At 36.2% G+C, this 24,312-nt stretch overlaps 3 protein-coding genes across 5 annotated transcripts; 1 reads left to right on the top strand and 2 right to left on the bottom strand.

Annotated features, from left to right (window-relative positions):
• Positions 1–300: 300 nt before the first annotated feature.
• Positions 301–10,642, top strand: LOC132623316 (transcription factor GTE8-like). 3 transcript variants are annotated; one of them, XM_060338050.1, is made up of 11 exons: positions 301–598; positions 5,100–6,358; positions 6,442–6,490; positions 6,588–6,719; positions 8,403–8,470; positions 8,586–8,664; positions 9,180–9,260; positions 9,390–9,505; positions 9,629–9,695; positions 9,806–9,936; positions 10,033–10,642. In XM_060338050.1, the coding sequence occupies exons 2-11, from the start codon at positions 5,156–5,158 to the stop codon at positions 10,300–10,302; spliced, it is 2,196 nt and encodes a 731-aa protein (XP_060194033.1). In that variant the 5' UTR covers positions 301–598; positions 5,100–5,155; the 3' UTR covers positions 10,303–10,642. The 3 variants fall into 3 exon arrangements, with proteins under 3 accessions (XP_060194033.1, XP_060194035.1, XP_060194034.1); XM_060338052.1 differs by having other exon boundaries at positions 305–598; positions 8,586–8,649; XM_060338051.1 differs by lacking the exon at positions 301–598 and adding an exon at positions 606–756.
• A 2,381-nt stretch (positions 10,643–13,023) lies between these two features.
• LOC132623317 (lysine histidine transporter 1-like) lies at positions 13,024–16,233 on the bottom strand. The gene is made up of 8 exons (XM_060338054.1): positions 15,941–16,233; positions 15,435–15,592; positions 14,935–15,321; positions 14,279–14,672; positions 14,090–14,195; positions 13,882–13,973; positions 13,491–13,559; positions 13,024–13,394 (listed from the first exon to the last, which is right to left on the bottom strand). Exons 1-8 carry the CDS (start codon positions 15,965–15,967, stop codon positions 13,296–13,298), a joined length of 1,332 nt encoding a protein of 443 aa, XP_060194037.1. The 5' UTR covers positions 15,968–16,233; the 3' UTR covers positions 13,024–13,295.
• Positions 16,234–20,374: 4,141 nt separating this feature from the next.
• On the bottom strand, positions 20,375–23,801 carry LOC132622363 (lysine histidine transporter 1-like). The gene is made up of 8 exons (XM_060336963.1): positions 23,685–23,801; positions 23,160–23,317; positions 22,680–23,066; positions 21,733–22,123; positions 21,516–21,621; positions 21,344–21,435; positions 21,191–21,259; positions 20,375–21,098 (listed from the first exon to the last, which is right to left on the bottom strand). Exons 1-8 carry the CDS (start codon positions 23,685–23,687, stop codon positions 21,000–21,002), a joined length of 1,305 nt encoding a protein of 434 aa, XP_060192946.1. The 5' UTR covers positions 23,688–23,801; the 3' UTR covers positions 20,375–20,999.
• Between the last annotated feature and the right edge of the window lie 511 nt (positions 23,802–24,312).

Below are 24,312 nucleotides of genomic sequence, written 5' to 3'. Positions count from 1 at the left end.
ATAAATTATAGATATTTGTGTGTCTTTAATTTCATTAAGGATAAAAGAGTGATTTTAAGTTAAATCATTTTTAAATATAAAAATTTATCATTCTTTTAGGATATACCAAAAAAAAAAAGTATCACATAAATTAGAACGAGGGAGTATATAATTTCTCATGTACAACAAATTGGATCATAATGGATTCAGAATCTTGTAATTAGCATGTACTTCAACAACTGACACTCGTTAGCAGTGCATAATTTTCATTAATCATTAAGTTAGGCTCAGGTGGTTTACAGAACAAAATTTTCCATAAGCGCCTTTCCACCTCATCCGTCAGATCAAGATAATATCATCCGTTTGGCTTAGCCGCCACCACATCGAACGGTTTAGATTTCTCTAAAGTCCTTACAAAAAGCCAACAATTCTCGTCTTAGCGGTTCTAGAAACCCGTTATGTTTTTACTTCCCTGACGTTAACAGAAAAACAAAATACTCCTAGCGACACAAAAACAAAAACAAAAAAAGTTATCTGCTTTTTTCTAGTATATTAATATTGAAGAAGAGCTGGTGGTTGGAGCTTGATTTGCCTATAATTGCTCAACTTTCATTCAAAGGTTCGAAAGAATTGTAATTTCCTTCTTTTTTTGGCATGTGCTAGAGACGCTATTTGGAGGTCAAAATTGGGTTTTTTTAAAGTTCACAATTCTAGGGTTTCCTGTTTGATCTGACCCGCTTCTTCTTATTGAATTTTGCTTTGTATTTCATCGAATCAGTAAGTATTGGTATAATTGGGACTCTTGTTAATTACTCTTAGTTTTCTTTTTCGTTGGAATAGCGAGTTTTGTCAAATTGAAGCTTTGAAAATAGTGAGGACTCTGTAATTGGCTTTTTTTTTTTTTTTTATTGAATTATGCAGATTGATTAGGTATATGTATTCAATTCTTGTAATACCCATATCCATGTGTTATTTTTCATGATAAACTTGTAAGCTTTAATTTACCATGGAATTAATGTGAACATAGTGAGGGAAAGAAAAGCTAATGGTCTTGAATGTACTTGCAATTCATATTATACTGTAATTCAGTTATTTTCTTGACTAGTGAGGAATAACTAGTTTTCTCCACCAACTACGAGCTTGCGAATTCGTGGGGAAAAGCTTTGCTTCTTTGGGTTTTATGTTGTGAGGTATACCCGATGATATCTTCCAATTGTAGTTACAAATTCTTTTTTCCTCTTATCAAAAAAAAAAAGAAGAAGAAGAAGAAGAAAAATTTGTAACTACAATTGGAAGATCAATCATATTACAAGAGGGAGAAATGAAATTTGAAAACATAGCTGAAGTAACTAGCTCGCATCACAATTCCGAGCAGCCGAAGTGATAGTGGTTGTGGCAGCGTCCATCAGTAATGTGTGGAAGAGCATAAAATTTCAGTATAGATAGTATCTCAAAAGAAGGATACGAAGTTTCTCCAAGGAATGCTCTCCCTTGAGGTATGTGGATTCTCGAGGACCTGAGCTCAATCAAGACTAGACAGAACCCTGATAATATTGACCTTGACCAAAAACAATGATAATGAGCCGTCATCCCTAAATTCTCAGTAGCACTTTGATAAATGTATGAAGCTACCGGACCAGGGGTCAATAGTCTCACTATTCTTCTTAGAACCAATGCCTTTTTTTAATTGAATTTCTAGGTTGCAACTCGGTGAAAAATGGGGTTGCCCCTCTACCCGTCTCCACTTGAAAACTAGACTTGGTTCACCAACTAGATTGGAACTCGTGACTAGTGCCTATAATACATCTCGTGCAGAACCAAACTTCTAGGTGCTTATAAACCAAATCCCTAAGCCCTTGGGGCTCATTGACCTTACATGGAATAACTGGCGACGAGGTAATAACATAAAAGAACTTTTTTTAAATGGGTAATGACAAAATCTGGAAGTTTGTAAATTTATCTTCATTTCTAACTTCCACAATGAATAAATACTATTCTTTGAGCACTTCATAACTCCATTGCTTTCTATCCTCCTTCAGTTCTACCTTGTCATCAAGGTTTGAAATCGGAAATGGGGGATAAAAAAAGCTGGAATCCTCCAATGTAGCTCTCTCTAGTAGACTTGCATTGTTGCAGGCTTGCAGCATTTTCCTTGTTGACTAATCTTGATTGAGTATGTCTATGGGGTTCACATATGGATGTCCATTAGAAGTGCTCATTGTTAGCTCACTTATAAGAAAAAAGAAAATGCAGACTATTAGCTCGAGTATAACAACAATGCGATCACCGATATCCTTTTGAAGTTGTGATGCATGAAAGACCATATGTGTTTTGGATTTCGCCAGTATTTGGAGCTCGTGGTAGCTGTGATAAGGTCCAAAGTACTTTCGGTAGCTTAAGGGTCCTTATGGTAGCCGCTGATGTCTGTCTATTGGGTTGTAATCTAAGCGGAAGGCTCCCAATTATTTCTTTGAGCGGAGCTGGACATTCATGCATCTCATATAGGTCTCTAGGCAACTGTTGAGTCCTTGGGATATCCATCTATTTGTGGAATGTAGAATGAGCTCAGTTGTTGTTTGTCTTGCATTCGTTAAAAAAGTTCCTTTTGAAAATAGTTTTGAGGATCTTGTCTGCAGGGACTATGTTCGTGAGTAGTCCATGCAGTTTATTGTCTGAGAGTATTATAGCAAGTTGGACAACGGTGAAGAGTGCGTCATTGAGAAAATATGAGGTTGGCCGCCTCTTTATTAAATCGATGCCCACATACTCCCCTGCTCTCTCTAGAATAGGCAGGGTTATAGTAAGGGCAAAGGGTCAAAAATGCTCCTCTATTTTGGGAAAAGGGCTAAAAATATCCTACGTTACAAACTTGGGTCAAAAATACCCCTCCCGTCATTAAAGTTTTCAAATATACCCCTATCGTAACGGAAATTCCCAAATTCATTAAAATAGCCTGATTTCATTTTTAAACCGACTCCATTTAAACCCGACCCAACTACATAAAAAATCCATATGCGATCAACTTGTTCCCGAGTCCTACATTTGGAGCTACTAGGCACAGGAGCGGGTAACCCATATGGGTTTTTTATATAGTTGGGGCGAGTTTAAATAGAGCAGGTTTAAAAATGAAATCGGGTTATTTTGGGAATTTCCATTGAGATAGGGGTATATTTGAAAACTTTAATGACGGGAGGGGTATTTTTGACCCAAATTTGTAACGGATGATATTTTTAGCCCTTTTCCCAAAGTAGAGGGGTATTTTTGACCCTTTTCCCTTGTAGTAACCAATGTGTGCCACATTCTCTATTTGCGCTTTTGACAAGTATCACACACTTGAACCTATTTTCTGCCTTCCTCGACTAGTGAAGGCCAAGAAATACTGCTCTATCTCTTCTTAATGGCTAGGACATACAAGTGCCCTTCTAATGGATCATGTATTAAATAACTTACCGTGGTCCGTGGTACCTAACTAAATATTTTGCAAAAAGATCTCAGGAATAGCCCCTCACATGATGACCCGCAAGGGTGGCTCAGTTGGTTGAGCATGGGGCTTTCATAATGGAGGTCTCAAGTTCGAAACCCCCTGCCTACGACAGCAGGGGATTTGCCTTCTGGGTCGAGCTCGTCGCACGGGGCTTGCCTAGTGCGAGTTATCTCTCATGTGTGGTTTGTGAGCTATTACACAGTAGTTGGGTTTACCCTGTGCGCACCCGAAGGGTAGCGGCTGCGTGTTCCCATGCCATCAAAAAAAAAAAATAGCCCCTTGCTTTAATCAGCTTCCTCAGACCTTTTTCCCCTTTATAGCTAGTGATATGACGAACGGTATTCTTTATTGTTATTGTTATTAAAATAAAATGTAGTGGAGTCATAGTGGGCTAATAAATGAAAATCTCAGAAGCGAAACAACGTAGAAAAGCAACAAGTACTTGTGGGGGCTTTTCGTGCTAAGCACAATTAAAGCACGAGTTTTAGCAAGGAAATGGGTAAGACTAGATGCAAATTTCTATTCGGCTTAGTGACGAACCTGCGCTTATTAGGTTTCTAGTTTTTAGTCCTAATGATCATCATTTGAGAAGCAAGTGATATCATAATACTGATCACCATCATATTTATCATTAAAATATCTTTAAAAAATAATATATCCACAAAGGAAATCACATCTTAACCATGAAATATGATCCATGTGACCTTCATGAATAGAAAGCTGAAATGGTAGGTTGTGTTTCTCAGCTCTCTCCCTTCTGCACATTTGAAGCAGTTGAGCGAAGACCATTCCTCTATATCCAGGTGTGATCGTCGGAGAGAGTCGGCCTTGTATTCCTGTAAACAAAGGATTGTGCCTTATTCATCATCATAGTTCCTTGAGCAATTATGATCGGAGCAGCAGGAGAGCTTTCAGCACGCTCATTAGCCTCCATCTTAATAAGCATAGTCTCCATCTGTCCATCCGCGATAACTCTCTTCACTCTTACGATTACCTTCAAAGTTATCCTGAACCCCAGCACAGCAGTAAAAGAGAAGCAGGCAACTAAAAAGAGTTAGGAATTTCCAGCAGCTTGAACCTTTTATTGCCCTCAATCACAAAAGCTTGAAATTTTGGTTCAAGATTTTTCATCGTTGATTTGTTTCAGTTTTGAGTTGTCCGTCCCGGTTGATATTTAGAAGCTACAGTGCTAGTTTGCCATGAGAGCTCAAAGATCAAATAAATTAGTACCATAAAGGCAAAATGAAATTTGACAACAAAATTGAAGAAACCAAGTAGTAAAGGGAGAGAAAAAATAATAAGAGAACGTGCTCAATTCATTTCATTCATGCACAACACATTGTGGGAATAAGGATTTAAAGGTGGTGGAGGTTGTAGCTACCTCATAGCACACTGACTTCACATGGGACAACTAGCAATGAGGTTATAAGATAAAAAAGGAAATTTTATTAACTAGGACTAAACCGTAACACTGAAAATTTCTGAATTGAACTTTATCCTGAAATGTTGTAACAGCTACATTCTACCCTTGGAGCTCTTCGTATATATTCTAGGAATTCCTGCCAATGTAGCTCTTTTGGTTTATATGGCTGGTTTCAGGATTGACTTCCTGAAAACACCTCTTCTTCTGTGATAGGTTGGAGAAAAACCGTTTTTTTGCTGAGGCAAAGTAGTACCTATTCTGCAGTCTGGATGGCCAGGAAAGATAAGTTGCGTGGAGGTGGTTCTGCTGGTTTTGCCACTAACTATGGATCGGAAGGCTCTGGCAGTTCAGGGAGATTCGATCCTAGAATTGCTGTTTCAGGACATTCAATTGGTCCTCAGCAGAGATGGATAAATATAAATTCTTCTTCGCATGATAGTTTTGCTGTGCCCATCCAAGTTATACCGTTATCCAAGCTGTCGCAATCTGAGAGGAAAAACATGGTTCTGCAGTTGAAATCTGATCTTGAACAAACTAGAATTCTTCAGAAGAAAGTTGAGTTTTATAGGACAAGTGTAGTTGCAGTTTCATCTTCTAGTGATATTGTTAGCTGTAGCGATGCACGTCTCCCCTTAGCAAGCAAGAAGAAATCTGCAGGAAACCCTGGGTTTGGAAAAAAGTCAAACCCTCTTGCTCAGAAGACACGGGGCCTGAGCAGGGAGGTGTCAGGCAGGTTTAAATCTGTTATGGCTGCTTCAGTACCATCCAGTTCAAATGCAACATTGATGAAACAGTGTGAGAACCTGTTGAAAAAGTTGATGTCTCATCAACATGCTGGTGTGTTTAATGAACCTGTTGACATAGTTAAGTTGAAAATTCCAGACTATTTCACTGTCATTAAACACCCAATGGATTTGGGGACAATAAAGAAGAGGCTAACTTCAGGTGCTTACTTGAATCCACTGGAGTTTCTTGCTGATGTGAGACTGACGTTCTCTAATGCAAAGACCTACAACCCTCCTGGTAATATTGTCAATGTCATGGCTGATACAATGAGCAAATTTTTTGAACTGAGATGGAAAACTATTGAGAAAAAGCTGCCTGCAAACCATGCTGAATCAATGGAAGAAAAATCAGGCTTGCATGAAGAAAACGAAACTGCTTCAAAGAAGAGGAGACTTTCTCCAACACGGCATGTAGTTATGCCAGAACCTCCTAAATGCAAGATGACTGATGAAGAGAAACATAAACTAAGTGGTGAACTAGAAGCTTCACTTGGTGATCTACCCGACAACATCCTTGAGTTTTTGAAGGAACAGAGTTCAAATGGAACAGCAGCTGGAGATGATGAAATTGAGATTGACATTGATGTTCTGTCCGATGATACTTTGTTCACGTTACGGGAGCTTCTAGATAAGTTTTTGCAAGAGAAACAAAAAGACAATGCAAAAGTTGAACCTTGTGAGATAGAGGTAGTTTAAAATCAAAGAATACATCTTCAGATACAATGTAGAATAGACTCTCCCCTGGTGTTTGATGTTATTCGTTTTTTCAGCTGCCAAATGAATTGGGGCTTAGCAATTCATCCATGCACCTAGAAGGAGGTTCTTACTCACTCTTTGATTTCATGCATGCTATATGTTGTTTGATGTTATATTTCGAACTTCAACAGTTTTCCTTCTAAATACTGGAAATGTACAGATAATGACCATGTTGATGAGGTGGTTGATATTGGTGGAAATGAGCATCCTGTCTCCAGTTATCCTTCACTTGAGATTGAAAAAGATACAGATCCAAAAAGAGATGAACGTATAAATACAGGAGGTCCCAATGGTATTGGTCATTGACTCATTGATACTCTTCATTTTATTTCTGTTGGACATTCTTGTAGTGCATTCTACTTGTTTAATGATCTGCTTTCTGGTGACTTGTCCTGTTCATAGCATATCTTCCTTGTCTTATCTTTTAGGGCTGGCAAGATGAAATTTAAAGCCATCAAGTCATCTGACTAGTTTAACTTTTACCATCTTGCGGGATGTGCTTTTTTTTCCTTTAAATTTTTATGAACCGGAAGTCTTTAACATTCTGAATTGTTGTAGTTTGATGAATTTCTTACATTCTGAATTGTTCTTTTTAATAACTTGCAATATTTTATTTCAGATTTTATACTGTTGATCTTATATCTCCTTTCTTGGTTCTTCACTACACAGTACAACAATAACAACATACCCAGTGAATCTCACAACGTGGGGTCTGGGGAGGGTAGAGTGTACGCAGACCTTACCCCCACCTTAGGTAGGGAGGCTGTTTCTGGAAGACCCTCGGCTCAAGAAAAAACATAAGAAAGGTCAGATACGGGCAAACAAATCAAAGCAATTATGAAAATGAAAACTATGAAAGTAAATAAGCCATTATAAACCAAAAGATACTCGCAAAAATCAAGAGACAAGAAACTATAGAGCAGCATAACTACTCGTAAGAAAGGATAAACACGACTACCTACTAGCCTTCTACCCTAATATGAGTCCTCCATACCCTCCTATCTAAGGTCATGTCCTCGGTAAGCAGGAAATGCGCCATGTCCTGTCTAATCACTTCCCCCCAATACTTCTTCGGCCTACCTCTACCTCTTCTGAAACCGTCGCTGGCCAACCTCTCGCACCTCCGCACTGGGGCATTTGCATCTCTCGGCATCACATGCCCAAACCATTTCAGCCTTGCTTCCCGCATCTCTTCCACTGAGGCTATTCCAACCTTATCTCGGATGACTTCATTCCTAATCCTATCGCTCCTAGTGTGCCCACACATCCATCGCAGCATTCTCATTTCCGCCACTTTCATCTTCTGAACATGAGATTTCTTGAGGATTCTTATTAGGTTGTTGCATCAATAATACTTTTGGAGAAATCTATTAAGTCAGGCTTTTTATAATCAGATTAGTTGCTCTCTCTTTTCTTCTTCTTCTTCTTTTTTTTTTTTTGAGTACCTGTCAATTTCCAGTCAAGTGGTTTGCCAAATAACTGACCACCCTGGCTGCTAATGTTGCATGATTGCTAAAAAATATGATGCTGTGGCCCCACATTTACTGCATTCAAGAAGTTCATAGATTTTTCTCTACATTGAGATTGAAGTTATCTTAGTTTTATGTTTGTGTGTGTTGGATCTAAGCCTATTTCTTTTTTGAAGTTTATGTTGGTGCTACTATATTCTTATGTACTTCTCTTGGCCAGAGGTTCCTTTTCAGTTTCCATTAGAACTTGATCATCGTTTGTATTGAGCTTGTTGAATTGAATTTATTCTTTATTTTATTTTTATTCAATTTGTTTTTTGATAAAAACTGAAGAGGAAGTTAAATACTTATTTGGTGTTTCAAATTTCATGCTCATCCATACGAGTTTAGTGTTATCCCTCAATAAAAAGCAACTTGTCGCTGCTGATTTGGATTGCTTACTCATTGTTAGAACTTAGAATTGCCAATGCTCTCTTAACTAGTTTCTGCATCTCCCTTCCATCCAGATTCAGATTCTAGTAGCTCTTCTGATGACGAATCTGAAGCTCAAAGAACATCTGATCATGCTGAGCAGGTGAAGAGAGATCATAGTAGTTTCCAAATGAAGCTCACGGTGTTTATTGTCATCGGACCTGCTTTAGAGTAATTGGAAACCTAATACGTGTTTTCGTGCTGGTGTTTGACCACAGGATCACAGTTCGCAAGCAAAGGCAGATGGAAAGGAAGCTGGCAATAGTTTAGCTGATGGAAATCGTGAGTTCTTTTCTGGTTGTTATTTCTTGATACGTATTTCTTTTCTGATTTATAGAGGTGAATTTTGTTGATGGTTATCCTGTATTAGGAACTGAGCGCTTATCTGAAATGTAGGAAGTGCATACATCTGCAGAATACTTACAAGGTTTGGGAAGTGTGGTGACTAGTGGTTAGTGGAATTTCAGAGGATCTATTTTCTTCTGAATAGAGCTTTTATAGAACTGAGAGAGTGCGCTAACCCATGTAAGAGAATAACCTCAGGAATGAAGAGGAAGGTTTTGTTTTGGTTGGGGTGTGTGTGTTGTTGTTTGCGGGGGGGGGGGGGGGGGGGGGGGGGGGGGGGGGGGGGGGGGGGGGGGGGGGGGGGGGGGGGGGGTGGGGGTGACTGTTGCACAGGGCTTATCAAGCGTTAGGTTATTAAATTTCTTAGCTCTCTCAGGTGTTCAGAGATCCTGTAGTCAGTGGTTATTTTCTATGTCTATCCCTCGACTTGATAGATGTTGCTATCTCACTCCTTGTTTAATCTCCAGAGTCTATCAATGGCGTGGACCAGCTGGAACAAAGTTCTCAGCAAATGCCATTCTCTGTTGAGTCAGAAGCATGTCAAGATGGTGAGTTGAGAAGTGAATGTTGGTTTCTTTTTTATTGTTAAAGATAAAAGGTAACATAAGAAAAGTTGGTTTGTTTCTTTTTGCCTCTATTAACTTGTGGGTTCGTCTGTTGTATTTTGAACACTTTAGGGGAGAGTGCGCCGTGTGACAGGACGGTCTCCCCTGGAAAGCTCTATAGGGCTGCTCTCCTGAAGAACAGATTTGCGGATACAATTTTAAAAGCTCGAGAGAAGACACTTGTTGAGGTGAGTACGCTTTGCTTGTTAATAGGCAACGCTGCTGCCTATTAACCAGCTCGAAAGAAGACACTGCTTTCTCCATTCTATTTTGACCAGCGTGTCATTCCATCCTGTAAATTTTCTATAAAGGTTGAGAAGGGTGATCCGGAGAAACTTCGTCGTGAAAGGGAGGAACTTGAGATGCAGAGGAGGAAAGGTAACCCCCCCCCCCCCCCCCCCCCCCCCCCAAACTCCCAATGTTCAACATGGAAGATAATTATTTTGCATGTGAATTGGAAGCCTGATAAAGTTAATTTCCATGATCAGCGAAAGCTAAGCTGCAGGCAGAAGCCAAAGCTGCTGAAGAAGCTCAAAGACGTGCAGAAGTGGAAGCTGCAGCTGAGGCTAAGAGGAGGAGAGAGCTCGATAGAGAAGCAGCAAGACAGGCCTTACTCCAGGTGAGTAGAAAATATATCATGTCGTAGAAGGTCATGTGCTTAGAGCTGCATGTACTTAAGCTAATATATCAAACTGAACTTCCATTGGTTGTGCAGATGGAAAAGACTGTAGAGATTAATGAGAATTCAAAGTTCCTTGAGGATTTGGAGATGCTGACTACTGTCCCTACGGAGCAATTACATAGCTCGGTAGACGAGACCAGTCCAGATCATTCCCAGGATGGGTTAAGTAGCTTCAAATTCGGAGGCAGTAATCCTTTGGAGCAACTTGGTTTGTACATGAAGGTGGATGATGATGAGGAAGAATGTGAACCGGCTACTGTCCCAAGTGATCCTATTGATGTTGAGGAAGGTGAAATTGATTAAGCTACTACCCTCTTCCACGTTTGCTGTATTATATATATATTTTTTTTTAGAAATCTGTAATAGGTTTAACAACATGAATCCTCTTCCCTATTGAAAGCCAAAAAAAAAAAATATAGAAAAACAAAAAAGAACAGAGAGAAATATGGGTAGTGTTGATTTGGCATTCAGTTTGTAATTGGATGTTAGTAAGGTAAAAAAAGAAGGAACTGTGTGGAAGTCCTCTTCTTGTTCGCCTTTTCTGATTGTTCAGCTTTGCATGCTTAAAGGCTCAAATATGTCATCGAACTATCAGAAATGACTCATTTATGTCACTCGTCAATAGTATGGCTCATTTATGTCATCGAACTATCAGAAATGACTCATTTATGTCACTCGTCAATAGTATGGCTCATTTATGTCATCGAACTATCGGAAATGGCTCATTTCTGCTACTCATTAATAGTTTGACTTGTTTATGCTCTTGCCCGTTATCAAAATGACTCATCCATGTTATTTTTCATTGATGCCGGTTTTATAATACCAGTTATGAAAAGTGGCCTCCAATTAGAGGCAGTGGCGGAGCCACGGTGATGAAGACGGGTTTGGCCGAACCCATAAGTTTTTGTTCAAACCTTATATTTGCTTTAAGAAATTTGAGTAATATGTATAAATAAGTAATTTAGAATTCAGTAACTTAAAGATTTGAATTCGGAATTCACAAACCTCAAATTCTAGCTATGCCTATAATTAGAGGTCTACATCATTTAATTAAACCAACTCGTTTTAAATCTCAAATAAATAAAAAAGGGGAAATTTCACTTATAAACAATTTATGAGTTAAAATTACATATTCATAAATATTTTCAATTACACAGCCCAACTTGAATATTCACCTTTATACAATAATATATAACTTTATACACCTACGGCAGATAATGTATACACCTAGTATAAAAGTGTATAATAATGTATAAGATTAGTATACAATATTATACAAATTTATACAAGTTTATACATAATGTATAAAGGGTATTTATACACATTTCTACACTGTATAAAAGTGTATAATAGTGTATATGAGGTGTTTAAACACTTACGGAACCATAGATCTGGCGACGGCGCACCATCGGTGACGGCGATGGCAAGAAGCAGAAGTGCAGAGTCATCGGCGACGGTACTGCTTCTCCATCGCTGCCGCTGATCCAACTTCCCGTCGCCAGCGGTTCCAGTGAGGAGATGACCTCTCTATTCGAGATTCGGCGCCGGCGTAGCAAATCGGCGACCTAGGATGAAGGAGATGACCGGCTATAGCGAGATCCGGCGCCGGCATAGCCTGTAGACTATCGGCTAACGCGCGTAATGAATAAAAAAGGGGGTAATCCGGGTAATAATTTTATCCAAATGGTCATACAGTGTTATTTTCCCAATAAAAAATACGACCCATACACCTGACCCACCCACAACCATAATCTAATTGGAGGTCACGTATCATATCTGGTATTATAAAACTAGCGTTAATGAAAAATGACATGGATGAGTCATTTTGGTAATGAGCGATGGCATAAATGAGCCAAACTATTGATGAGTGGCATAAATGAGTCATTTCATATAGTTCGATGGTATAAATGAGCCAAACTATTGATGATTGCATAAATTAGTCATTTTCAATAGTTTGATGGCATATTTGAGCCTTTTCCGTTTATTTATTTTCAATCTTATTATCTAATACTGTTTATTGGGATTTGTTAGGAGACGGTGCAAAATTTGGTATAGGGTGGTCCCAAGATGGGCTGTTCAAATTACAACTAAATAAAGTTGTTAAAAGGTTAATACGACAACCTAATTACTGGGAAATTACATGTGATAAACATTTAAGAACCATCTTAATTCAGACAAGTATGTGGGCGCAGCAAATTAGATTTTCTAACTACTGTTGTGAGAAGGGGCAGATCATCATAGGATTTAACTCGAGGGAGCCAACTGGTTGAGAACAATAAGGAAAGGAACCATTTTGTATTTTGTAATAACAAACTGGTTTAAGTTTAGTTGGCTCACATGTTCAAAACTCAAGTGTGTTTTTTTTTTTTTTTTAATTTCCAACTGTTAATTTTAAAATGTGAATGTTATACTTCATTAATGTTATATTTGATTAATGGTTGATATAAAGTCTATGTAGAGTGTAGACTCTCGGCTATGTACCAATTTAAGGCCAAACTCTTATGCATCTTGTGTTAACAGAAATTTCAGTTTCGAATACTGCGTTGGACAATTTTATCTCGGCTCTTATATGTTTCAAGTCATTTTTTTGCGCGGATTTGTCCTTCTTTTGGGCTGGTCTTTAATTTTTGTCCCTCAAATTGCTGATCTTTAATTTTTGCCCTTCGCCTAATACCTCGAAGTTCTGTGTTCGAACCCCAGCTAAATAAAAAAAAGAAGAAATTTCACAAGACAAAGTTTTGCCTTCAAAATTTTGCCTAATTCTACCTTAAGGCTGAATTTTGCCCAAAATTCTATCTAATTCTGTCTTAAGGTAGAGTTTTGCCCAAAACTCTTCCTTAATATAGAGTTTGATGCCTGAAGCATGCAAAACTTTGCCTTGCGATTTTTTTTAATAATTTACTGAGCGAAAGTTCGAACCTGAAACCAAGGAGTTCTAACGAAGGACAAAAATTAAAGATCACTAATTTAATGGACAAAAATTAAAAATCACCCCAAAATAAGGACATTTCTGCGAATTACCCGTTTAAAGTTGCCATTTTAAAAAGGCTTTTGATAGTAAAATGACATTTATTACATTGCTCTAGAAGAAACAGAACAGTGTGTCCAAAAAGTAGTTTCGAAGTCCAAACACAAGAAAGCAGTATGTTGCCAGAAAGTCTCTTTTACACACTTCCATTCAATGTAAACATAATGAGACTTCAATATTTGCCAGAATTACCACTCTTTTCTTGGACTTTAATGATACAAAAGATTATACTAAGGTATGGAAAGACGCCTAAGAGATGGAAAGACACCTAAGAGAAAAATGTGTAGTCCTTGGATTGGACAATGATGGTTCTTAAGCCGCCGATTGGTGCTAAAACAGTCAACATGACTCCCAGTATTATGCAAATCTGTCATAATTTGTCCGATTAGTTGCAGTTTTAAGCTTAAATAATGCAGAATCAGAAAATTGAAAATATCGACAGCAGAATAAAGTTGCAGCATACCCAGTTAGTAGTCCAAGAGAGACCCCATTTCTTTGGTTTGTAGATTGAAAGCCACATGATACAAGGTAGCTGAAGAAAGGAAAAAATTATATAGTGTTAGGGCAGGCTATCAAGTTCTCTATCAACACTCAGTGGCAGAGCCAGAAATTCATAAGGAGTACAAGAACGTCACATTTGGGATCCAATTTTTGAACTCCCTCGGCTACTGTGCTAGAATCTTCCCTCATGTCAAGGAGATTCAACAACTTAAACATAACCAAAAAATTTATTTTTCTCCTACTTGCGCCTAACAAGGGAATTCAGTCGAACCCCTTACATCCACCGCTACAAAGTATGCAAACCAAAAAACAAGGGAAACAAAAGAAACGGTAGGGGTGAAAAGGAAACTTACAAAATATGTTGTAGGAGCAAAAGCAAATCCTCCAAAGAATCCAAGAAGCCCTCCAAAGAAAGGGAAAATGATTCCAACAAGCATTGTGAAAGCTACAATAAGACCAAAGGCATTACGATATGCTCAACCAAAAGCAACAAGACTAGTGCCACCAGAGGTTTCTATTTCAAATTTTTATTGTATGGGCAAATGCAGGAAACAAACTTACCCACATAAATGTTTCTGGTAAAAAATCTCAAGTACCATGTTGGCTTGAACCTAAGATTCTTTACAAGGTATGTCTCAACCATGTCAAACACCGGCATTGCATAGAGCTAGAATAGCACAAATGAAGCACATTTCGTCAGGTAAAATGTAAATATTTAAATTAAGACAAGAACGAAACGCCATATCACACCTGATAGCTCCCAATGATGTGGATAACAACAAAGGCATTAGCAAGGACAATGAGCCAAGTAGGTTTGTTCAAAGAGATGAGAATGTTGTCTGAGACTGAATTCCCAAATATATAATAGCCTATCATAGCAACAGGGAAGTAACATAGAGCCACAATAACGTAAGCAACAAAGACTCCTTTCCACATAGGTCCTTTCGAAGGCTTCTCGGGTGTTGAGGGGATAGTAGCTTGTATCTCCAACACCACATTATGACCCGCATATGCAAATGCCACTTCTCCCAATCCACTGAAAAAGTTGAAAATAGCTTCACCTGTGTTTTCAGCCTTGTAACTATAATCGACATCTGGTTGCGCACCCTTTTCAATTGAAGCCACCCAAGCAATTGTACAGTAACTGTTGAAGACATAATTATATAAATAAAAGAAAGATGGTAGTGCAATGTCCTAAATATTAGGGCTTTTTTTCATTTTTGACCCGTCGTGCCGAAATTAATTACGTGCAGTAGCCAAAATATACAAAACATGAATACTGATTATGTATATTTATGTAACCTATACATTTACAAGATACTATTTTTTGAGCGGTCCAAAAATGTAATTATGCCTAAATATTTAATGAAACAAGAACGATAAGCTAAAGAAAGTAATTTTGATACCTTAAGGACATGATAGCTGCTATCAAAGAGACACCAGATATGGCATTGAAATTGGGAAGATGAGAAAGCACAAAATGGACAGAGGCAAATATCATGATGTAGTAGGTGAGTTTGATATCTACGCAATTTTCATTGCAGACTAAATCATGGATCTTCTGGAATGATTTTCCTCCGGTCACCATATAGACAATGTCGAGGCCAACTTCAACAACCAGCTGTTGAGGCACCACGATATATAGGCCGAGTTTTTTACCAAAAACATGCTGCCCTAGTTCGTGATACCTATCGAAACGTTTCCCTGGAACCATTTCATGCATCTCAACCATTTGCCATAAAGTGTATAAAGTTATAACCCAAGATACGGACATAAGTGCAACACCAGGTCCCCTGTAATTACGGCCAAATTCGACGTGCAGTACATGTATTATATAAAATAGAAATTAAAGTATACAAAAAGTTAATATCATTGCATAACCTATGATATAGATAGATATACGTACCATCCGAGTTCTGCCATGGCATAAGGAAGACCGAGGACACCAGCACCAACCATAGCAGTAACATTGTGGAATGCTGAATACCACCATTTTGCATTCCTAGCAGAACTGATGGGAAGCCATTCGTCTATCTTCCTTTCTTCTTCAGATCTTTCATCAACCTGTCATTTAAATTAGAGCCCCATTGAAAGAGTAAATCAAACATTATGCTATGCACAAAGTTATATCATAAGATAATTCCCATTAATAGTTTCCATCCCTTGCAACTGCTATTTGCATAATACTCCTATATAATACTAATTGTTTTGGCTATAAAGCTTCTTTTTTTTTTTTTTTTTTGGTTGTGTTCAGGTGCAATCTCCTAAGAAGATTCCATTAACCATGAATTCTCATGCATTCTAAAAGTTGCAAGAGATATACTCTAACAAAATTACATAGATACACACAATTTTAAACGCTAACGCGATTGCAATACAAAAAAAGTTAATCTGAAATTAAGTGAAGAATACCGCATTTCTGTCAGATGTGTCAACCATATTGTTGAGTGATGAAGGCTATGAATAAAATTCTGATGAATAATGTGATAAAAAAGGTATGAATATTGAAGCCAGAATTGCAACTAGTTGTGATTATGAAATCCCAAGTTGTAACCATAACACAGGTTAATCTCCCAAGACAAAAAAGTTCTCACACTTATAGGAAATGTATCGAAAATATTTTGTTTTTGAAGTCCGAACGTGACTCTCTATTTAACATACTCTTCATTTCCTCTATGCCACACATGGCCTAGTTTAATTTCAAAGGTTCAGATTAAATTAAATAAAGATACATTACTACCATTGTTGGGATTATTATATTTTACCTTTACGGTTGTAATGGTACCGGAAATGGAAACGATATCAGCTCATTTCCCGGAGATAATGCACATCCCTTTTCTTTTCCTATTTATGTGAAAAGTTTAAAGTTTTACGCTGTTGAATTTTTACGGAAATTAGATAGAGACATCGTAGAATTATTAATAACGTATTTGACCAAGTTTTTGAATTTTTATGGAAAATTGAAAGAGACATTGATTTCAACAACTTTGCCGAAACATGCAACCTCCGTCTCAAATTATTGTTGTTTTTCTTTTTTTACATACTCCTTAAGAAATATTAATTGAGAGGAGTATTTGACTACTTTGTTCTTATTTATATCTGAGTTATAATTTCTCTCCATTAGATGTTTACTCTATTTATGTGTCATCTCCATTAATGACAAAATTTGTAAATTAATTTCTAAAATGAAAAATAATTTGACACAACGATTTTTAGTAACTATGATAAATAAATTGAGACGGAGAGAGTGATTTGTCAAAATTAAGAGTGGTATACACATTATCATATAAAAAGTAGGGGTGGACAAAGCAAACCGACAAACCACACCAAACCGATAATCCGAATCAAACAAAGAAAAAAACGAACAAAAACCCGATTAGTAGTTTGATTTGACTTGGTTTGGTTTTAAAAAGAAAAACACGAACACTATTGGTTTGGTTTGGTTTTAACTAAAAAAAGTCAAACCGAATCAAACCAACCCGACATTACATTTATAAAATTTCAAACATATTTTATACATAAAAATATTTATTTATAATGTAATTTATAAATGTTTCTTTAACTTTTCATAGTTTTTTATCTTTTAACATATTATTTCAAGCTGGGAATTAGAATTTTGAATGGTCCAATAAATTTTATAGCCCAATGATATTAGTAATTCAAATAAAACTCAACAAAAATCAAATCAATACTAATGCTAACAAAAGTAATTCATATCTAACACTCGAATGACAATAATGTTGATATTCATTCTTTAGTTTTATATTAGTTTAGAAAGTAAAAATACATAACTTAATTTTATCTTTTCTTTAATATCTAGTCATGTAATTAGCACTTATTAGCCGTACTTATTTTATCATGACTTAGGCTGTATTTGTTTTCATTAAGATTAAGATGTTTAAATCTGAATGATTAAGATGTTATCTCTACATCTGAATGTTACATAATTAAGACTGTTTGTTTTAACATCTGAATGAACCTAATTTCATTTTATTTTCAAATTATTACTCCCTCTGTCCCAATTTATGTGGTACAACTCAAATTTCGAAAGTCAAATTTCTTAATTTGATAGAAAATTCAGTCATAGAATCTTTAATTATTTTTTTCAATTTTTTTTAAACATATTTCAAAACTAAATAAGAAATACTATATGCCACAATAATTAACAGTTCACAATATTTAAAAATATATAAAAAAAAATGCAGTAAAATCAAACTTGACTCTTGAAATTTGAAAGTTAACACATAAATTGGGACCAAATATTTAATAAACATAATTATAAAAAATAAAAAAAATAAAAAAAAAAAAGAGCTTTGAACTATTTTCAACACCAATGATATCGAAACATTTCCACTGCTGTAACCCTCGAGTAATTCACCAGCAAATTTGAACCTTCAGATTCCACTAAAATCATTCTCTAATCTTAAATTTCAAAGCCGAAAAAGAAGAAATTGATACAATATTTTTTTTTATTTTCTTAATTCACAGAATTCATATAACCACCTACTCTCATTAACAGACCCACCATTTTTGCCGTTATAACTCAATAAAAGATCACCACTCTCAAGGTGGTTGTGGGTGGGCTTTCTAGATCTTGTTCGTGGTTGTTTAGCATGTATTGGTAGTTGATTATATGCCATTGATGTAAATTTTCTGCCAATGAATTTTAATTGTAATTTCTTTGGCCATTGGAGGAGTGATGATTGGGAAGAAGGGTCAATAATGCAGATTCTATGCAGATTTGGGAAGAAGGGTCCATTAAGCAGATTTAATTGTAATTTTTCTGGCAATGAATTCTATGCAGATTTTTTCTTGCTTTCTTTGTTTCAGAGGTTGAATGTGTATTATTTCTACTGGCCCGACAATACAGAAGAGAGATGAGATGAAGAGGCAAGTTTAGGATCCTTAATGATTTGTGTTTCTACTCGAAGAAAATTGGAAAAGAAGACAAAGTCTAATGCTCGGTCGAATTTAACATTAAAAAAATAAAAGAAACAAAGGGTCTGAATGATTTTTAGACTCTGTTGAGGATCTGACCGAATTAGACCTCTTAAGATGTATTAAGTGACTAAATTTTAATAAAAATAAATGCATTTAATGGATTGAGATCTGAATCTTTTAGATTCAGACCCCCATTAAGTGCAAACAAATGAGGCCTTAGTACTTTTGGATTATGATCATTTTCTAATTAGTCGTATTTATTGTAGCATGACTTAGCACTTTTAGATTATGATCATTTTATTTTATGCAATTTCATTAATTTTTTTCGTTGAATATTTTAGTGTAGTTCATTTCTCATCTCACGGTTTGTGTTTTTTTCTTAATGAATATCTTAATTAGATAGTCGTATCTTACTAGGACTAAAGAAATATTTGAAATATAAGTTATATGTTTTGTATGAAGACTTTATTGGAAAAAATCCGAAAAACTCTAGCAACCCGAAAAAATCGAGAAAACTCGACTTTTGTTGGTTTGGTTTGATTTGGTTTATAGATTTAAAAACCCGATGCAATTAGTTTAGATTGATCTTTAAAAAATCCGAACTAACCCGATTCATATACACCCATACATATCATGTTAAAAGGATAGCTTGCGGGACTTGCCCATAACACCAAAAAAAAAAAAAAAAAGACAAAAATTTGTTCGACGGAGAACTTGTAATTACAAAATCCAAGGCACGGAATATTAAATAAGTGGTTCAGATTAATTAACTATATGAGCATCTTAACCATGATTAATACTCAATTCTAGCAAGAGATATTTTCATATACTTTCTCCCAAAACAAGGGGGATTTCCTCAATTCTAGCAACATATTTCTGAATTTATCATTAATCAATGTTCTAATAATAACAAGACATCCGCAATCCTACAACATTAGCCTTCCAAATTTGTTATTCATGTAATCGAAATTTGTTTTACTTAACGTAATTAATTTTACTAATTCATAGTTTATTTTCACGACGATTCTAAATGTGTCTTGGTGTATATGTTTTCTAATTAAAGCAGTCATATCTGTTGGTGGCAAAAACAAAAATTAGAAGAGTAATACTAATTCACGGGCTCAATTATCGTAGGATTGCTTATGTTTTGTTAATAATAAAACGTAATCAATTAAAATTCAGAAATATGTTGCTATTGATGGATTGATCCCTTTTTGGGAGTACATATATGGAAATAGATATTGTATTAATAGTCTTATTTAGTTAATTAAATTTAAACGACCTCTGCTAAAATTGAACGGGTATAACCCATCTAAATAGGAATTTAAGGAAATGGAGAGTAGATGAAGAGGAAAACTCGACTACAAGACAGATCTCTCTATCACAAATATTTTCTATAAAAATCATGTTTTCTATGAGCCAATCTTTCATGTTATGTTATAAAATGTTTGTTTACCTCGAATTTGAATAATCAATTAAATTTGTGGGTGAGGTATAGGATATGTGGTTATGCCTTGAATCCCTTTGGTAGAGAAAAGAAATATATGAATGTATTATGAAGAAGCAACTAATAATTGATGGTTTGTTATAGACTCGTATGTTTACTAGTAAATGTGTGTTACTTGATTGAAGAAATGCAATAGAGATGAACACAACGAATTCGGATTGCACACGATAATGAGAGAGATTTGTATATATTTCTAGTACAAAAAGAGTGTTCTTGGTGTTAAGGAGCCAACCCTTTAAGAGGAGAACAATGTCCCTTATTTATAGTATTGCCCCATGGGCTTCATACAACATGAACAATAAAATAATAATGAAAAAGCTCTGAGTTGGGTTAGGTTGGATTAGGTTGACCGTACGATCTGACACCCGTACGGTTGGCAGTTGAACATGACAGGACGTTATCGATGCGTGGCAACCGCGCAACGGATCTCCCGGACCGCCGGCCACGATCAAACGGACTAACGGCAACGACCAAACGGACCAACGGCAACGACCAACTCGGCCATGAAGGAAACCGGACCAAATGATGCCCCGACCTTGGCCTCGGTTTGGGCGTTCCTCCGATTCAGAACGAAAGTCTTCATGCACGTTCTTGTCCCCTTCTTCCCTAGGTTCCAGGTCCCACCGGTTCAACGCATATCCGGTTTTTACCGTATACAATGTTATCTAAATTAACATATACCTATAGCAATAAAAGACATCGATACAAATGATCGATGCCGTTGTACACTTGTTTGAGTTACATACATTACGTTTCAACTGCAAGTTCACAAACTGAAAAGGAACCCGGCCAAGAATGTCAACTGCAAACTAGCTAGCTAGATGTTCATAATCATAAATATTAATCATAACACAGACATTGATTTGTGAAAATTTGTACTATAAAAAGTGCAAAGTCGAAACACACAAAAGCATCCTTTTTTTTTTTTTGGTAACTACACACAAAAGCATCCTTGCTAAGAATTCATCAAATATAATTTAGGATAAAACAAACTTCAATTTAAGAAACAGATTAAATCTTCCCCTAAGCGAAAAATTTGAAGCCCTTGGATTGTAAGATGATGGATCTCATGGCGCCAATTGGTGCTAAAATCATCAACAGAACTCCCAAAATTATGCAAATCTGTCATTATAGCATCATTTTAATCAGTTATCATTATGAATTAATAATCAAAAATTTGAAAACGTGAATGATTAGACTGATTTGTATCATACCCAGTTAATAATCCAAGAGAGACTGAACCTCTTTGGTTTGAAGATAGCAAGCCACATAATGCAGGGAAGCTGGACAACAAAACAAACAAAGTATCATTAAGGGCAGAATGTGACAAGGAAAATAATACTATAGGATTTGGAAAAAGCACTTACAAAATAAGTTGTTGGGGCAAAAGCAAATCCTCCAAAGAATCCCAAAAGTCCACCAAAGAAAGGGACGGCCATTCCGATAAACATTGTTAAAGCTGCAATTAAAACATTTGTTATAGCAAAACTAGTTTAATTGTCATTCAGGATAAGATGAAAGCCAACTTTAATTTCTTACCAACATAGATGTTTCTCGTAATAAATCGCAAGTACCAAGTAGGCCTGAACCTAAGTTTCTTAACAAGCATGGTCTCAACCATGTCAAACACAGGCATCGCAAAGACCTACAAAACATTTCACGATCAACAATGTTGCGTTAGGCTTAATATTACCATAAGCAAAACATTCTAACTTAGATCAGTATAGACACGAATTAATAATGTTTCAGTAAGTACCTGATAGCTCCCAATAACATGGACAACAACAAATAGGTTAGCCATGACAATGAGCCAAGTAGGTTTATTCAAAGAGATGAGAATGTTGTCTTGCACTGAATTCCCGAACACCCAATAGCCAATAAGAGCAACAGGGAAATAACACACAGCAACAATGATATAAGCAACGACACCCCTCCACATTGGTCCTTTAGAAGGCTTCTCGGGTGTTGAAGGAATCGTAGCTTGTATCTCCAACACCACATTATGACCCGCGTAAGCAAAAGCCACATCTCCCAACGCGCTGAAAAAGTTGAAAACAGCTCCCAAATTGGTTTTCTCGCTTAAGCTATAATCCACATCCGACTGCACGCCCTTCTTAGTTGCAGCCGCCCAGGCTATTGTAGAGTAACTAAATTGTCACACAGACAATAATAGTCAGGAAGACAGTACTTAAAATTAGGCAAAATACCCAAAAGACCCTTCTAAATTTAGTCCTAATTCTCGTATTTAGCTTTTGACTTTTCTATAATTGTTATTCCCTCAAACAATAACCGGTCTCAATTACCTCCTCTACTTGGCTTTTCTATTTTCCAAGTGATTTCAAATGAAGGTTGCGCGTGAAATTGTAAAATAGAAATAATATAAAATACCATTTTCTTTTATATTTAGCCATTCCAATAGCTCTTTCCTTATATCTTCTCTATTCCTCTATTAAAGTACACCTACCAAATTTTCCTTCTTTTCCCATTTTTTTTTTAAGGGGATATATAACGCTTATAGAAAAAGCCAAGTACTGGGGATAGCTAGAATTAGTTATTATTTGAGGGGTTAACAATTCTAAAAATACTAAGCACATAAGGGATTTGAATAAAACACACCAACTTTAAGAGGTCTTTCGGTATTGTGTAAAATTAATCTAAAGAAAGGAATAGATAATAGTACTACTCAGTAATATTATTCGATACCTTAAAGACATGACAGCAGCGGCCAAAGACACACCAGATATGGAATTTAAGTTGGGAAGATGGACGAGGAGAAAATGGACAGAGGCAAAGATCATGATGAAGTGTTTAAGTTTCATAGTTGTGCAATCGTTTTTGCACAATAAATCATGGACCTTCATGAGTGATTTTCCCCCAGTCACCATATAAACAATGTCAACACCAACTTCTACAATTAGCTGTTGGGGCACGACGATCCATAGCCCCAGTTTTTCCCCAAAAGCATATTGGCCCAACTCATGATATCTATCGAAACGTTTCCCTGGAACCATTTCGTGCATCTCAACCATTTGCCATAAAGTGTACAAAGTAATAACCCAAGATATCACCAGCACCGTTACACCAGGTCCCCTGAAATTAAATTACATCCAAAAGAAATGAATCATAACAGAAATTACACTATATTTTCTACTGACAAATAAATCTCTGACAAGTTTTACGTACCATCCAAGTTCAGCCATAGCATAAGGAAGACTGAGGACACCGGCTCCAACCATAGCAGTGACATTGTGGAATGTTGAATACCACCATTTTGCATTCCTTGAAGAAGTTACGGGAAGCCATTCGTCAATTCTCTTCTGTTCTTCAGATCTTTCATCAGCCTGTCATTTAAATTATAGCATCATTTTCCAAAAGTGAATTGAACAAGCGAAAATTGATATACAACGTTAAAACCCGAACACTCGTGCTATGCAAAAAAGGAAATTGTATCAAAACTTTGTCCACATTGATGCAAAAATATAGGATATTTCCACTATTTTCTATCACTTGCCACTGATATTTGCATATGTAGTGCTGAATATAATTATTCATACTCAAAAGCTGTTTTCTCGCGTATAATCTTGAAGAGATTCCATGAACCATGAATTTCTCATTCAAATTTTAGAAATCATGAATTACTGAGATATACGTACTTCGACATGTAACATTTTGCAATATAAAATAATCAGAAAGTAAGCAAAAGAATACCATATTGTTTTGCGATGACAGCAGGAAAGTTGTTTCCTCTAGAAAAACAGAAATCAGGCCGTTACCAAGACAAGTTGATAGAATTAACCAGAGATTAACACTTTCTTTTATAATATAGTTTTGGTGTACCCTTATGGAAAATAAAATTATTTACCAAAAAATTTATGGAAAATAAAATCTTATCTATAAGGTTTTCCTAATATGTTTCTCTAGTTGTGCATTTCTTTTTTTAATTTTTACATTAATGGAAAATTATTTACTAGAGAAATGGATAAAAAGGTACTCCATTTTTGGTGAGGTACACTCATTTCCAACTGTCTATTGATGATCTTACTGAAATGGCAGTGGTAATATGTGATTCTACTTATCCACATTAGAATCTACGCTGAAATTACAGTGCTACTTAATATGGTAATCTATTTATCCGTATGGGAATTTCATTTTCTCTTTCCCCTAAATCTCGCTTTAATACATATATATTAATGTTGGGGAAAAAAAGTGAAGTGACACCTCTCATCAGCCAGGATTTGTATTTATCTTTTGTTCTAGATTTTGTATATTTAAAAATTATTTTACCTTAAAATTTGCTGAATGTTAAAGATAGCCTTATTTATTTCATCATTAATAC

Source organism: Lycium barbarum, chromosome 12 (assembly GCF_019175385.1).
Source record: "Lycium barbarum isolate Lr01 chromosome 12, ASM1917538v2, whole genome shotgun sequence".
Lineage (NCBI taxonomy): Eukaryota > Viridiplantae > Streptophyta > Magnoliopsida > Solanales > Solanaceae > Lycium > Lycium barbarum.
This window is presented reverse-complemented; position numbering and strand designations above follow the sequence as displayed.

What these genes read in the sequence shown, in the direction of transcription:
- LOC132623317 (XM_060338054.1), bottom strand. Translation starts at nt 15,967, where the DNA reads ATGGTTGACACATCTGACAGAAATGCG. An exon ending in ACATCATTGGGAGCTATCAG is followed by an intron (nt 14,196 to 14,278) that starts GTGTGATATGGC and finishes GTGCTATTCTAG; the next exon opens with CTCTATGCAATGCCGGTGTT. An exon ending in TACCAGAAACATTTATGTGG is followed by an intron (nt 13,974 to 14,089) that starts GTAAGTTTGTTT and finishes GTCTTATTGTAG; the next exon opens with CTTTCACAATGCTTGTTGGA.
- LOC132622363 (XM_060336963.1), bottom strand. An exon ending in GCTATGGCTGAACTTGGATG is followed by an intron (nt 23,067 to 23,159) that starts GTACGTAAAACT and finishes ATTTAATTTCAG; the next exon opens with GGGACCTGGTGTAACGGTGC. An exon ending in TCTCTTGGATTATTAACTGG is followed by an intron (nt 21,099 to 21,190) that starts GTATGATACAAA and finishes CTATAATGACAG; the next exon opens with ATTTGCATAATTTTGGGAGT.
- LOC132623316 (XM_060338050.1), top strand. Translation starts at nt 5,156, where the DNA reads ATGGCCAGGAAAGATAAGTTGCGTGGAGGTGGTTCTGCTGGTTTTGCC. An exon ending in AAATACAGGAGGTCCCAATG is followed by an intron (nt 6,720 to 8,402) that starts GTATTGGTCATT and finishes CCTTCCATCCAG; the next exon opens with ATTCAGATTCTAGTAGCTCT. An exon ending in GAGAGAAGACACTTGTTGAG is followed by an intron (nt 9,506 to 9,628) that starts GTGAGTACGCTT and finishes TTTTCTATAAAG; the next exon opens with GTTGAGAAGGGTGATCCGGA.